This window comes from Ochotona princeps, chromosome 2 (assembly GCF_030435755.1).
Source record: "Ochotona princeps isolate mOchPri1 chromosome 2, mOchPri1.hap1, whole genome shotgun sequence".
NCBI lineage: Eukaryota > Metazoa > Chordata > Mammalia > Lagomorpha > Ochotonidae > Ochotona > Ochotona princeps.
In genome coordinates, this window is record NC_080833.1 from 12,044,541 (window position 1) to 12,057,980 (window position 13,440).

Genomic DNA, 13,440 nt, shown 5'->3' on the forward strand with positions numbered 1-13,440 from the left:
TCCACGCCTGAGCAAGCAGAAGATGGCCCAAGTGCTTAGGTCCTTTCAACCAATGTGGGAGGCTCAGCTGGAACTTCAGGCACCCTGCCTTAGCCTGGCTCAGTCTTGGCTATTAGGACCATTTGGAAGTGAGTGAACTAGCACGTGGAAAACTTCTTCCTCAGTCTCCCCCGCACTTTGTAACTTTGCCTTTCAAATTAATTGGGGCGGGGGGACCTTGAAAAGCAAAAACAATAGAAATGTAACTTGTCTGAATTGTACTCTCATCACATCTAGCATTAACATGCAGGAATCACTTATTCAATTATTTATATCTCTAAATCTGAACATTTCAGTCTTCACTTTTCAATTTTGTTCCTAAGAAATGATCATGCAAATCTGAATAAATTCACACATTTCCCTGTGAATGCAAAATGCACATCAGAACAGAACCTTCCATTCTCCTCCACCAGACCCACCTGTTGGGGTCAGCATGATTGGCCAGAATGTTGTAACAGCCAGTGATCAGCTTCTCATACACTCGGGCCAAGAACTCATCTGACTCAGCAGGGCCCAGGATGCGCTCCAGGGAGTTGCTGCTGATCTCAGCCACGCTCTCCGTGCTAGACTCCAGCAGCAGCGGCAGAAGGGTCTGGATCACCTGGGGAGGGTTCATCTCATCTGACCAACTGCAGCACAGAAAATGGGACCAAGTCAGTGAATATGCACACCTCCAAAAGCTGAAAGGCAGCAATGATGTAATTCAATTATTTTCTGGGGAGAAGGTGTTTATTTTGCTTTTTCCCCTGGAAACCTGAAGCAAAAATTATTTCCATGGGAAAAACTCCTTTGTTAAAATGTCAAGGAAGATGTGTTTTTATAATAAGAAAGAAAGAAAGAAAGAAAGAAAGAAAGAAAGAAAGAAAGAAAGAAAGAAAGAAAGAAAGAAAGAAAAGAAAAGAAAAGAAAAGAAAAGAAAAGAAAAGAAAAGAAAAGAAAAGAAAGGAAGGAAAGAAAGAAAGGAAGAACGAACGAACGAACGAACGAACAAACAATAACTGAAACCTCAGCCAAGTAACCCATCCAGACAAGCTTCCCAGAAGTGTCAGGAACCTGGATCACTCAGGCAATGAGACACATTGCACCTGTGGTTACACACAGGAAGATGCCACAGCTCCTTCACTGGTCCTCCCCAGTACCTACAGCGGCAGCAACCAACTACCAGAGATGATTATGGGGAAACGGCAGATAATTAATTTACCAGTCACTTGAAATTCAGTTTCCATTGTGGACAAACTTTGGAAAAAAAAAAATGAAACATACATCTCATCCACTATACCCAAATTCCACATTCAGAGGCACACATGGGTGTGCATGCCTGTCAACCATGCAAATAATATTTTAAAAAGCTAAAGTCAGTGGAAGACAAAATTTTAGTTTTCAATTAACAATAACCGTACCTCAAATAAACCTCACTGGCTACAATACTGACAATGCACAAAGTTGTCATTTAAATTTTAAACAAAAATAATTTTTAAGTTACAAATATGGTTTAGAAATAGGATGCCTTTTCTAAAAAGCCGTAAACAACAAGACAGACAATGTTCTGCTGTCCTGTCAGGTCTACAATGAAAGTCAACCAAGGTTAATACATACTAGAGCAACAGGTTCTCTCTGCTGAAGACACAAAAAAGCCTTCCTATTTATACAGGCAGCAAAGCTCTCACTGTGCTCCATCAGCAAACCCAGCACACAGACCCCTCGACCCTCACACACAAGCACTCACACTATCAGGTCCCCAGTGAGCCGAACCAGGGAGAGGAGGGTGTGCTTCAGGGAGGCAGCCAGCGGCAGACTCTGGCTGCAGAGGGTCCCCAGGTGAGCGGCCTGCACAGCACTGATGTAGCTCTCCGACGGGATGGTGTCATTGGCAAAGGCGTTGCGCTGAAAGGAAGCAAGTCTGCTGTGAGTGGACAGACCTCCACACAGGACAGCATCCTCACACGGAAAGAAAAACAAGAAACTAAAACCCTTCTGAGGTTTGCAAATACTGTCTTCTGCTTAGTCCTGGAAAGAAAAGTTGGCAGAGGAAATAAACAGTTCATAGTTTTTGTTAGAACAAAGATAGCAACTAGATTCAACAAATACACAATATGTTTTAAAAACAAGTAGACTATATTGCATTTAACAGTAAGAACTGCTGTTTGTCAGCACTGACAGAAAAAGATCTATACTCTGCAATGAACCTGTTCACACTTGGCCTGTACTGTCTCTCTCGGTGGTGAAAACATAGGTCACAACCGCAAAGATAAATATGCTTAGCTTTTGCAAGGAACTTCAATGACAAAAAGCTGTTCATGAGGTGGTTCAAATACAAAATATACAAGCAAACTAACAGAAGACTAAATAGTCGGTATTCACATGTCATCCCAGACAAGTGTAAGTAAAGGAATAGGATATAATCTAAAAACAAAACCAAGCAGTTCATCTTTACTGAGACTTCATGGGCCAGGTAACGCACTAGACATTTTTCATTTTAAAAATTTATCACAATCTATGTAATAGATGAAGAAACACAGATGAGAGAAGCAAGGTGGTTTCTCCTCTGAGAACAAAGAACTAATCAAAACATTAGATGACTGCTGATCATGCAGTTGGCCACAGCAAAGCACTGCACAGGAGGAAGACCTCGGCCCAAGCCTCAAGAAGGCCACTGCCCAGCACTTCTCCCCAGGCAGCAGGCAGGGACTCACCCAGGACCCAATATTGGGAAACTCATTGGTATTGACGTTGTTCCATGACTCACACACAGCCTGCACCGGGGAGGGCAGATTCTGAACCAGCGTCGGGCCTAGAGGAGACAAAAAGGACAAGAAACCATCCCATGAAACAAAACTACATTCTAGAATGTCAAAATAGTAAGATGAATATTTCTGCGACAGTTCTACAGCCAAGAACCAGTAACTGTTTAATAGCAAACAATACCAACGTATACTGTAAGAAAACTGAAAACAATATAAACAAGGTAGGGTGAGCCACTGCAGGCCACATTAAAAAAAAAATCACCATTAACCACCTGCTCCCTTTCTAAGAACAGGCATTCTTTCTCTCTTCTCAATGACAAATGCTAGGCACAGGGATCACTAATGTACACTAAGATAACATTCAGTTAAGCACTAATAAATGAAACTGTGCAGGGTGGGAGTTTGGCAGAAGCCATCTGGGATCAGCACAGCCCACACTGCAGTGCCTGGGCTCCCAATTCTGGCTCCACGGAGACTGTGTACCCTGAGAGGCAGTAGGCGAGAACTCAAGTACTTGGGACCTTGCCACCCACGTGGAGGATCCGGATTGAGACAGTGGCTCCTGGCTTTGAGTTGAGCTAGCTCTGGCTCTTATAAGCCTTTGGGGAATAGAATAGTAGATGGGAGATTTTTGTGTGTCATTAACTCATGAATAAATATTAAATAAGGATAAAGCTTGAAATTCAAGAACACAAATGGATATAAATTCTAAAGGGGAAATTACTGCACCCTACATTCAAAAATTCCATCAGATCATTCCTAATCCAGGAAAAAGATTTTTCCAAGCAGAAAATAGCAGCTGACTAGTCTTCCTGATCACTAGAAACGAAAAGAACAAAGAACTGTGATAAAGGCAAAACAGCCCAATCCTTCGGAGCCAACTGATTTCAGTTGGAATTCCAGATCATCAACTTCAGAATGAAGGACTTGGGGCAAATAACACCTCTGTCAGTTTCCCAATGAGCGTAAAGGAGATACTAATAATACTTACTCAACGGTTATGAGAAAATCAAGACAGATGAGCAAAGAGGATCCAGTGAAAGCCGAGGGCCACAAGCAGGCAGAGGGAGGGAAGCAGCTAATGGCAGTACGGCAACAGTGTGCAAAGGCACGCCTGCTCACTCACCCAAAGTGTTTGCCTTGCACCTACTGGAGCCAATAGCCAACACAGCAGCAAAGCCACGCAGCTTCTCCTTAGAAGGTTTGTCCGTGCTTCCCTCTTCATTCAAGTTCTGCAGCAAATAGGCTCTGAAGGAAAAAGCAGGGGACACTGGTGAGGGTACAAAAACCTAATCGCATCAGAATTAGGAGGCAGTAATCCTAGGAAAGTTGAAAAACCTGTACCTCAGCTTCCTATCAAATCAGTTGATAGCAACCACCTACTAATTCAGACCAGAGCCTATACAGGAAGCCATCATTGGGTCTGTGTTGCTCACTGTTGTATCTGAAGTACTTACAAAACGATCTAGCATTTGTATCACATTTGTAATTTAGATTCATGGCTCAACTTTGTCCAAAACCTTCCCTTCTGGGGCCAGCACCGTACCACAGTGAGTTAAACCTCCACTGTGGCAGCTACATTTTATATGAGCAATGGTTCAAATCCCAGCTATTTCACTTCCAATCCAGCTCCAGGCTAATGTGTCTGGGAAAGCGAAAGATGGCTCTAATGTTTGGCCCCTGCACCAACATGGGAGACCCAGAAGCAGCACTGGGCACCTGGTTTTGGTGCCTCTCAGTAACAGAAATGATAAAGATTAGAAAAATTACATTATCTCTTGCCCTACAAATAAATTGCTAGAAAATATTCAACAAATTATAATTTAAACTTTTTAACTCCTCTTAAACCATCCGTACTTCCCATCAGTTAGCTTTTCAAATTGGAAAAGATAACATTATACCAAATGGGTATCCAAACACGTAAACGGAATCACTGCGCAAAGGGCGCTTGTCCACCGAACCTGGTGAAGGACGCGTAGGTGTCAATGAGCTGCAGAGTTGCGGGAAGGAGGTTCTTGGTGATCTCAGACGACTTGTGAGGATCGGTTTCGGCAGCCATCTTAGAAAAATGCTCATCCAAAGAGACCTGGACCTTGGAGATGGCAGCATCCAGGGTATAAATGGACTGCAGACTGGGAATTTCATGGAGCTGCAAGATGGTGGTGTAGTCGATGCTACAGAACGACGAGATCTTGAACGACAGCCAAGACACTAATCAGTGGCGCTACGGGATGTGCTAGGAGCCAGGTTCCATCAATCCAATTCTGACAATAACATACCTGTCTAGCAAAATATTCCTCTACAATTTCAACATCATATTTCACCGAGCTACACTTAGCGGAGGCTAGCTCTATGAGGGAAGCAGCATGCTCCATCTTCATTCCTTGTTTGACAAGGTGTTCCTATTTGGACAGCAATTAGAAATTATTTAGCAAACCGTGTCCACAGTTTTCATTCTCTTTAAAGTTCCTGTAAGCACAGACACCTGGCTCTGACTGCCCCATGGCAGCAAGCTTTGTGTCCCACTGAGGTACCTTTATCCAGCTGACATAGGAGCTGATCCTGAGGCGGGAAGACCATCTCAGGGTATGCAAGATGTCACATTCACTCATCTCGGGGGAGTTCACGGCCAGCTGATTCATGTAAGTCTTTGACGGTGGCAAAATTCCTAGGATCCTCCATAATATTAAGAAGTAATACTGAAGGGCACAGGCCTCCTGAAGGCAGCAAAAGAAGCACACACACAGCATTTACATTCTACACTGTGCACAGGCCAGAAAGCTTTTGTAAGACAACTTTGGCTCCCAATGATTTGCCAAATGATTAAAACAGAGCAGGACGACGCTCTGCTTGCCAGGTATACAACCTGCCAGCCCCTGTGGCTTACAATTGCTGTGAAGACTTTCAAAAGTACAAGGGCATGTCAAAACAGTCATGGAATTGTTTCTTTTAGTAGAAAACATTATGAAATCATGCATAGTTTCTTCATAATATGCACTTTGAGTTAACTTTTTGAAGTCCCCTAAAGACAGATGGACAGACACTCAAAGCTTTCAAAGGACCTTACAAAACAGCTCAGGGACAGGGATTTCGCATGGTAGTTAAGACATCAGTTGGAAGGCCTGCACTACACATCAGAATGGCCAGGTTCAAATCCCAACTCTACGCCAAAGTGCTCCATGAGAAGCAGCAGCAGATACCTGCTACCTGCATGGGAAACCTGGACTGAACTCCTGTCTCCTGCCTGGCCTGGCTGCCACAAGCACTGGGAACTGGACCAGGGAATGGAAGATGAATTCTCCCGCTCTGCTTTTCCAATAAGTTAAATTAAACACATGAACATTTTTTAAAACAATGTAGGTGCAAAGTGTGAGGCTTTCAATATCACATATCAAACAGTACCCATGGGAGACAAAGTTCTTGGGAGGTATTAACTCTTTTTTTTTAAAGATTTATTTTATTTTTATTACAAAGTCAGATATACAGAGAGGAGGAGAGATAGAGAGGAAGTGGAACTGCCGGGATTAGAACCAGCAGCCATATGGGATCAAGGTGAGGACCTCAGCCACTAGGCCACGCTGCCAAGCCCGGGAGGTATTAACTCTTAAAGACAATTTTCCAAATGCTAACCAAACAAAATATAAAAATAATAAATGATCTGTTAAGTGAAAATAACCACCTAAACAACATAAACACTGCAGACATTCAATACCTTGGTTAGCACGCGCCCAGCGCACCCTCCTCCGTGAACTCCCGCGGCCTTACCAGGGCTGTGACACTCTTGCTTTCCTTCCTCCTGACGGTGTCGAGCTGGGACCCAGCTGCAAGCAGCGCTGTCAGAGCGGTGTAGAGCTCATCATATTTGACAAGCTTGGAGAAAAGCACATCACACGCCTAATATCAAGAAAGAAAAACATTTTTCTAAAATATTTCTTCCTGCAACTTATGCCTGATTGTTCAACCTCAAGACTGACAGAACAGCCCATCACATCTGACTTCATTTCTCCTGCAGCAGATCTGAATTCTGGGACTTCCCCGAGCCAGTGACACGCAGGGAGCAGAGTGACACTGAGGCACCTGCTTTTGTTTGCTAGCGTATTTGCATGTGACAAACAATCAGAAATGAGGATTCTGTCAATCATCAGAATCCAACCCCAACAGCAAAAATATAGCTAATCAAATCTCAAAATAATGTTTTCCTTTTTGAATAAGCTGAAATCCTAGTATACGTCAAATTCCCTCATTATAAAAGCCAAATCATTCCTTCCCCCGATAGACTGATCTTGCTGAAGACTACCCAAACAACATATAAAATGGGTCTTTAGAATTCCTGGTACCAAAGCATCCAGTCGGTTCAGATCATCCTCTGAGGCCTCTGGGGACAGCACACAGTAGAATCTGGGTTGTGGAACAGTATCTGAAAAGCAGTAAGTTTATTAAAAGAATGGCTTCGTTTGAAGCTCTGCCTAACAGACAAAAATATAACAAAGAAAATATGCTCAAACAAGCTTTTGCAAAGTTGGCACTACTGACATTTGGGGCCAGACAATTCTTGGCTAAGAGAGATTCATCCAGTGCAATACACACTCCGCAACATCCCCGGCCTCCACAGAGAATGCTAGGAGCGCTTCCCCACACCTGACAAACCAATGAGGTCTCCATGCCCTGCCAAATGTCCCCTGAACTGGGGCAAAACCATCCTGTGTGAGAACCACAGCTCTAGCAGTGAACCAAGGTGCTCTTCAATCAAGGTTACGTGACTAAACTGTATCATTAAATTGAATACATTACATTTCACTGCTACTTGTTTTCCCCAAAATGAGAGAGGCTTATTGAGGGGATGACTATAAACTTAGTCTAGGGCCTCATAAAGGTTTCCACAAAATGGGGTTAACATCCAATAATCCATACAAAATTCAAGGCGACAGACATAAGTAATCCTGATTCTTACAGCTGTTTTTAAAAAATAAATATGGAATACGAAGGAGTTAATTTCTAAAAACATATTGAATCTGTTAAGTAGGTAATGAGACACCCAGAGACCAGAGTGAAGCAGGTGGGTTGATTTTTCAGCTTCAAATTCGACCCTGCAAAGGTGAAAAGGTCAGTTTCCTGGTGACATCTTCTTTCTCACCTGATGAAAAATGCTTAGCCCAGTTCTCTTCTACCTCTTTGAAGCCATGATAGGAAGGAGTGGCTGCCCGGCGGCTGCTGCTGTCCTGGGAGCCACTGGCCCACCCATAAGGAGGACTCAGCAGGTTATGCTGCACCTTTGAAAACACCAATGAAGGAGGATATAGTCACCACTCTGCTTCCTCCTCCAGCCTCGAGAACCAACCTGTATGTAACAAAGCCTGAGACATTCACAACCCAAAAGGCAACACCAAAAAGATTTTTCTGATGTCTGAAAAGCACTTCTTGATGGAACACAAAGGGAATAGTGTTCAGTAGAACATTTTGAGAAATACTGGTTGGGCACAGCAGAATGGCCTAGCGGCTAAAGTCCTCGCCTTGAACACACTGGGATACCATATGGGCACTGGCTCTAATCCCGGCGGCCCCACTTCCCATTCAACTCCCTGCTTGTGGCCCGGGGAAGCAGCCGAGGACGGCCCAAAGGTTTGGGACTCTGCACCCACATGGGAGACCCGGAAAAGGTTCCTGGTTCCCGGCTTCGTATCGGCACAGCACCGGCCCATTGCAGCTCACTTGGGGAGTGAATCATCGGACGGAAGATCTTCCTCTCTGTCTCTCCTCCTTTAAGTATGTCTGACTTTGTAATAAAAATAAATAAATCTTTAAAAAAAAAAAAAAAAGAAATACTGGTTAACTTTTACATGGCCCTCCCAAACACCAGCAAAGGATTTTTCAAATCCACAAAACTACTGTTTGGTCATTCTTCAACCATTAAATAACACAACTGTCCTTCAGTATTCAACTGGGATTGGTTCCAGAACCCACAATGTCCCAAAATGTGCATATATCCAAGTTTCATACAAAAAAGCAGTGCAGGATCTCTATACAACCTATGCACACCCTCTCAGAGAACCTATTTTACTATTAAAACCATGTAAATACCATGTAGTTGTCATAATGTGTTCAGGAAAGAATTCTGATTCTCAATTTTTTTCTGCCAGGAACAGCACGATGCCTCAATTGTCTAATCCTACCTTTGGTAAGTGTAAGGATCCCATTAGGGTGCCAGTTTGTGTCTCAGGTGCTCTACTTCCCTTCCAGGTCCCTGCATATGGCCCAAGAAAGCAGTAGTGGAATCCCAGTATACGTCAAACTCCCTCATTATAAAAGCCAAATCATTCCAAAGCCTTGGAACCCTGCACGTACACAGCAGACCCAGAGCAAACTCCTGGCTCCTAGTTTGGACTGGCTCAGCTCCAGCGATTACTGCAGTGAACCAGCAGATGGAAGAACTTCCTGTCTCTCCGCTCTGAAATCTGCCTTAGCAAGAAATAAATAAATCTTTTTTAAAAACTGTCCTGATGCCCAATGCCACAAGCATAACGAGGCACTACATGGGACAGAAACCCATAATTCAACAAACACATTAAAGCAAGCAACCTGCGTGCCTCACTCTGACATCAAGTGAAAGCAAACATCAACCAGTAAACCACTACCAACCCCTGAAACTGAAGGTGAGCAGCTCACTTGGGCTTTGGATCATCAAAGACTCATGAAGAACAAAGCTTTTGATATCAGTAAAGCGAATAGAGCACAAAGGGTCTGTACCTGTTCAAACAGATAAACAGGGGCTTTGGAGTACTGATGTAGCAGGTAATCAAAGATCAGAAGGAGGCGAGCCAGGATGAGAGGCACCGAGCGCATCTGAGCATCCATGTGGACACTCAGCTCCTGGATGGTCTGGATCAAGAGGGTGAAGATGGAGCGCCGACCTTTCTCAGAGAGGTTGTGGAAGATGAGGAGCAGCAGCTGCAGGTGCTCCACGTTCAAGTCCTCATTCTCACTGGGGACCACACCTTGCAGGGCATTCTGCTTCATTGTAGACAAAAACCTACCACACAAAAAAAAGAGTTACACAAAGGCTAGAGGAACACACCTCTTAATGCCAGCATCAACATAAAAACAAAGCAGTAGAGGGGCCGGCAGTGTGGCCTAGTGGCTAAAGTCCTCGCCCTTCAATGCCCCGGGATCCCATATGGGCGCCGGTTCTAATCCCGGCAGCTCCACTTCCCATCCAGCTCCCTGCTTGTGGCCTGGGAAAGCAGTCGAGGACGGCCCAATGCTTTGGGACCCTGCACCCGCGTGGGAGACACGGAAGAGGTTCCTGGTTCCCGGCATCGGATTGGTGCGTACCGGCCCGTTGCGGCTCACTTGGGGAGTGAATCATTGGACGGAAGATATTCCTCTCTGTGTCTCCTCCTCTCTGTATATCTGACTTTGTAATTAAAATAAATAAATCTTTAAAAAACAAACAAACAAAAAAAAAAAAACAAAAAAAAACAAAGCAGTACAAAACTTACTAAGTTCTGGAAACAGTCAAACCGGATTTGGCCACAAAACATTTTGAAGGATATGTTGGAGCTTCTAATTGATCGAGGTGACGCTCTGCTGGCTCTGCCTACAAACCTGAGAGGGCCTCCCTAAGAGGCCGTTGAACTTGAACTGGACAAGTGGGATGCTGGACTCTGTATGGTGTAAACTTTTAATTAGGGAATCTCAACGGAACTTGAGCTGTGGTTATGCATCAAGGTGAAGGAATTCATGATGGGGGAAGGGTCTGGGGTGAAGGGGGGGGAATCCCAGTACCTATGAAATTGTGTCATGTAATGCAATGTAATTAATGAATAAATGAATATTAAAGAAAAAAAAAAAAAAACATTTTGAAGAACTCTTCACAGCTCTGACCGTAGCACTGTTATATTAATGCCACCCTGCATTTTCGAGACCTAAAATCCCTCCTGTAAGTGCAGCGGCAGCTTTGAAATGGAAAATTCCAGACAGAAAGAACCAACTTGATTACTTTTCCCTATACTTTAATTCTATAATGCAATGTAGCTTTGAGAGTTTCTGGTAACATTAAAAGCACAGAATTATAGTCAAAAAGAACTCAGCAGGTCATAAGACTAAGTAAAAGAAATTCTGCCAATAAGAAAACTTATCAACAGAACTTTTCTGCTTAATAAATAAACAAACGTAGCCAATTATTTATACTGCCTTTGGAAATAATGAAAAATAATTGTATTTTAAAAAGGGAGTCCCTTCTTCGTACCACTGCACTCCCAACCTGCCAGTCTTTTTGCAGGATTTCATTCAGAAAAAATGTATTTGGATTATTGGCATTCAAGGTTTATAATATCTCAAATCCAGCATTAGAGCTATTTGATGCTAAAATGGGGAACAGAAAAGCAAAGCCTTTTAAGAAAACAAACTGCTTTGAAGACTCCTAACCATGTAAACAAAAATGGCAAATATAGGTCCATCGAAGGAGGATTTAGATGATTAATCTGAGCTTCCCCCAAGGCAAAAAATTCTTTAAAATTTATCCAAAACAAGACTGCAAGTCACTCTAAGTGATTTCATGCTGAAAGCAAAATAATCAAGAACAGAGCTGGCTTTCTTGCTTCTCTTTCAAGAAATCAGGTCAAGATCAAACTGGTTATGTTTAAGATTCATGTCCCAGTTAACAATTATAACCAAATCCATAACATAGAACATTCTGTTACTAAACTGCTGTGAACACACTTCTTTTTTGCCAGGACATCTTCCTGCAATTCACTCTTCCCCATGCCAGAAACTTATCATCACAATAAATTTAAACCATCTACCAAAAAATTCAACAAATTAAAAACAAAACTAGGGGCCCGGCACGATGGAGTAGCAGTTCAAGTCCTCGCCTTCAACACACCCAGATCCCATATGGGCGCCGGTTCTAATCCCAGTAGCCCTGCTTCCCATCCAGCTTGCTGCCTGTGGTCTGGGAAAGCAGTTGAAGATGGCCCAAAGCCTTGGGACCCTGCACCCGTGTGGGAAACCTGGAGGGAGCTCCTGGCTCCTGGCCTCAAAGTGGCTCAACTCCAGCTGCTGAGGTCACACGGGGAGTGAACCATCGGACGGAAGATCTTCCTCTCTGACTCTCTTCCTCTCTGTATATCTGCCTTTCTAATAAAAATAAACACAGCTTAAAAAAAGGGGGGGGGGCGGGGGGCCAGCGCAGCGTGGCCTAGCGGCTAAAGTCCTCGCCTTGAATGCGCTGGGATCCCATATGGGTGCTGGTTCTAATCCTGGCAGCCCCACTTCGCATCCAGCTCCCTGCTTGTGGCCTGGGAAAGCAGTCGAGGATGGCCCAAAGCCTTGGCACTCTGCACCCTTGCGTGGGAGACCCAGAAGAAGCTCCTGTTTCCTGGCTTCGGATTGGCTTAGCTCCAGCCGTTGTGGCCATTTGGGGAGTGAACCATCGGATGGAAAATCTTCCTCTCTGTCTCTCCTCTTCTCTCTATATATCTGACTTTCAAAAAAAGAAAAAACTCAAGGACATAATCTTCAGTACAGGTCTTGCCATGTGGTTTGCTTACCTGTCCCAAACCTTGAGGCATTCAGGGACATCAGGGTCACCTTGGGCGTCAGCCTTATGTTGCCAGATGAGCAGGAGACGTGAAAGCACCGAGAGGCCTTGAGGGTGAATGTACAAAGGCCAAGGGCCTTCAGAAAAAGGGGAGACTCCCAGCTGCTGCAGCAGGGTGTTCTGCAGTGACAGACACATGAGACACATTAGAGTAACACAGGAACATGGTCAAACGGCTAGTCACACTCTCTAACATGCATCAAGTACAGCAAAGGACAAAGGAACCAGGGCCTGGAGCGATGGCCTAGTGGCCACGTCCTCATCTTGCATCTGCCAGGATCCCCTATGGGCGCCAGTTTGTGTCCCGGCAGCTCCACTTCCCACCCAGCTCCCTGCTTGTGGCAGGGAAGGCAGCAGAGCCTTGGGACCCTGCACCCACATGGGAGGCCCAGAGGAGGTTCCTGGCTCCTGGCTTCGGATCGGCTCAGCTCCAGCCACTGAGGCTGCTTGGGGAGTGAACCAGCAGAGAGAAAATCTTTCTGTCTTTCCATAAATCTGACTTTCCAATAAAAATAAAATGAATCTTACAAAAAAAAAGTGGGGGGGGGAAACAGAGTCAAATTGAGAGGTGACCTGGACAAAGATCACTCTAGTTCAGTAAAGGAGGAAAAGGTGAAAATGACTAATCTAATCGCATAAATACCCATTAATTGTTTGAAATGAGCTGCTTAACGGGAAGAAACATGTTTAAATAGCAGAAGCAGGATAATTTTCCAAAGAACCCATGAGAAATCAGTGCCTTCAAAAGAAAACTTATATTAAGAAATAGATTTTATTGATTCGAAAGAAAGGTTAACAGAGATGGAGGGTTGTGAAAGAGGGAGAAAGAAGAGACGTGCACAGAGGAAGCTCTCCTCCACCTGAGCCCCTCCCCAGACGGCCAGAGCACACTGAAGCCAGCTGCCAGGAACCCACCCAGGTCTCCCCTCCCATGAGGGTGATAGAACCCAAACACCAGGGCCATCGCATGCAGCATGCCAAGTGCTCTGGAAGGAAATTACACCACAGCATGGAGTAGCCAAGACCCAAACTAAGCACACCTACACATAAAGATGTGCA

At 44.3% G+C, this 13,440-nt stretch overlaps 1 protein-coding gene and 1 non-coding gene across 8 annotated transcripts in view; both read right to left on the bottom strand.

The window, feature by feature from the left end:
- Window positions 1-13,440, bottom strand: part of UBR4 (ubiquitin protein ligase E3 component n-recognin 4) — a 150,533-nt gene that overhangs the window by 88,737 nt on the left and 48,356 nt on the right. For all 7 annotated transcript variants that reach the window (XM_058675913.1, XM_058675916.1, XM_058675908.1 and 4 more), the window contains exons 18-29: window positions 12,332-12,501; window positions 9,528-9,810; window positions 7,918-8,053; window positions 7,121-7,200; window positions 6,549-6,677; window positions 5,318-5,500; window positions 5,063-5,185; window positions 4,745-4,974; window positions 3,910-4,031; window positions 2,733-2,830; window positions 1,766-1,923; window positions 459-668 (exon numbers count right to left, since the gene is read on the bottom strand). In XM_058675913.1, coding sequence (XP_058531896.1) covers window positions 459-668; window positions 1,766-1,923; window positions 2,733-2,830; window positions 3,910-4,031; window positions 4,745-4,974; window positions 5,063-5,185; window positions 5,318-5,500; window positions 6,549-6,677; window positions 7,121-7,200; window positions 7,918-8,053; window positions 9,528-9,810; window positions 12,332-12,501 — 1,922 coding nt within the window. The remainder of the gene's footprint in view (window positions 1-458; window positions 669-1,765; window positions 1,924-2,732; window positions 2,831-3,909; window positions 4,032-4,744; window positions 4,975-5,062; window positions 5,186-5,317; window positions 5,501-6,548; window positions 6,678-7,120; window positions 7,201-7,917; window positions 8,054-9,527; window positions 9,811-12,331; window positions 12,502-13,440) is intronic.
- LOC118758637 (U4 spliceosomal RNA) lies at window positions 1,338-1,484 on the bottom strand. Its single transcript, XR_004995740.2, has one exon. It is a non-coding gene; the product is annotated as a U4 spliceosomal RNA (small nuclear RNA).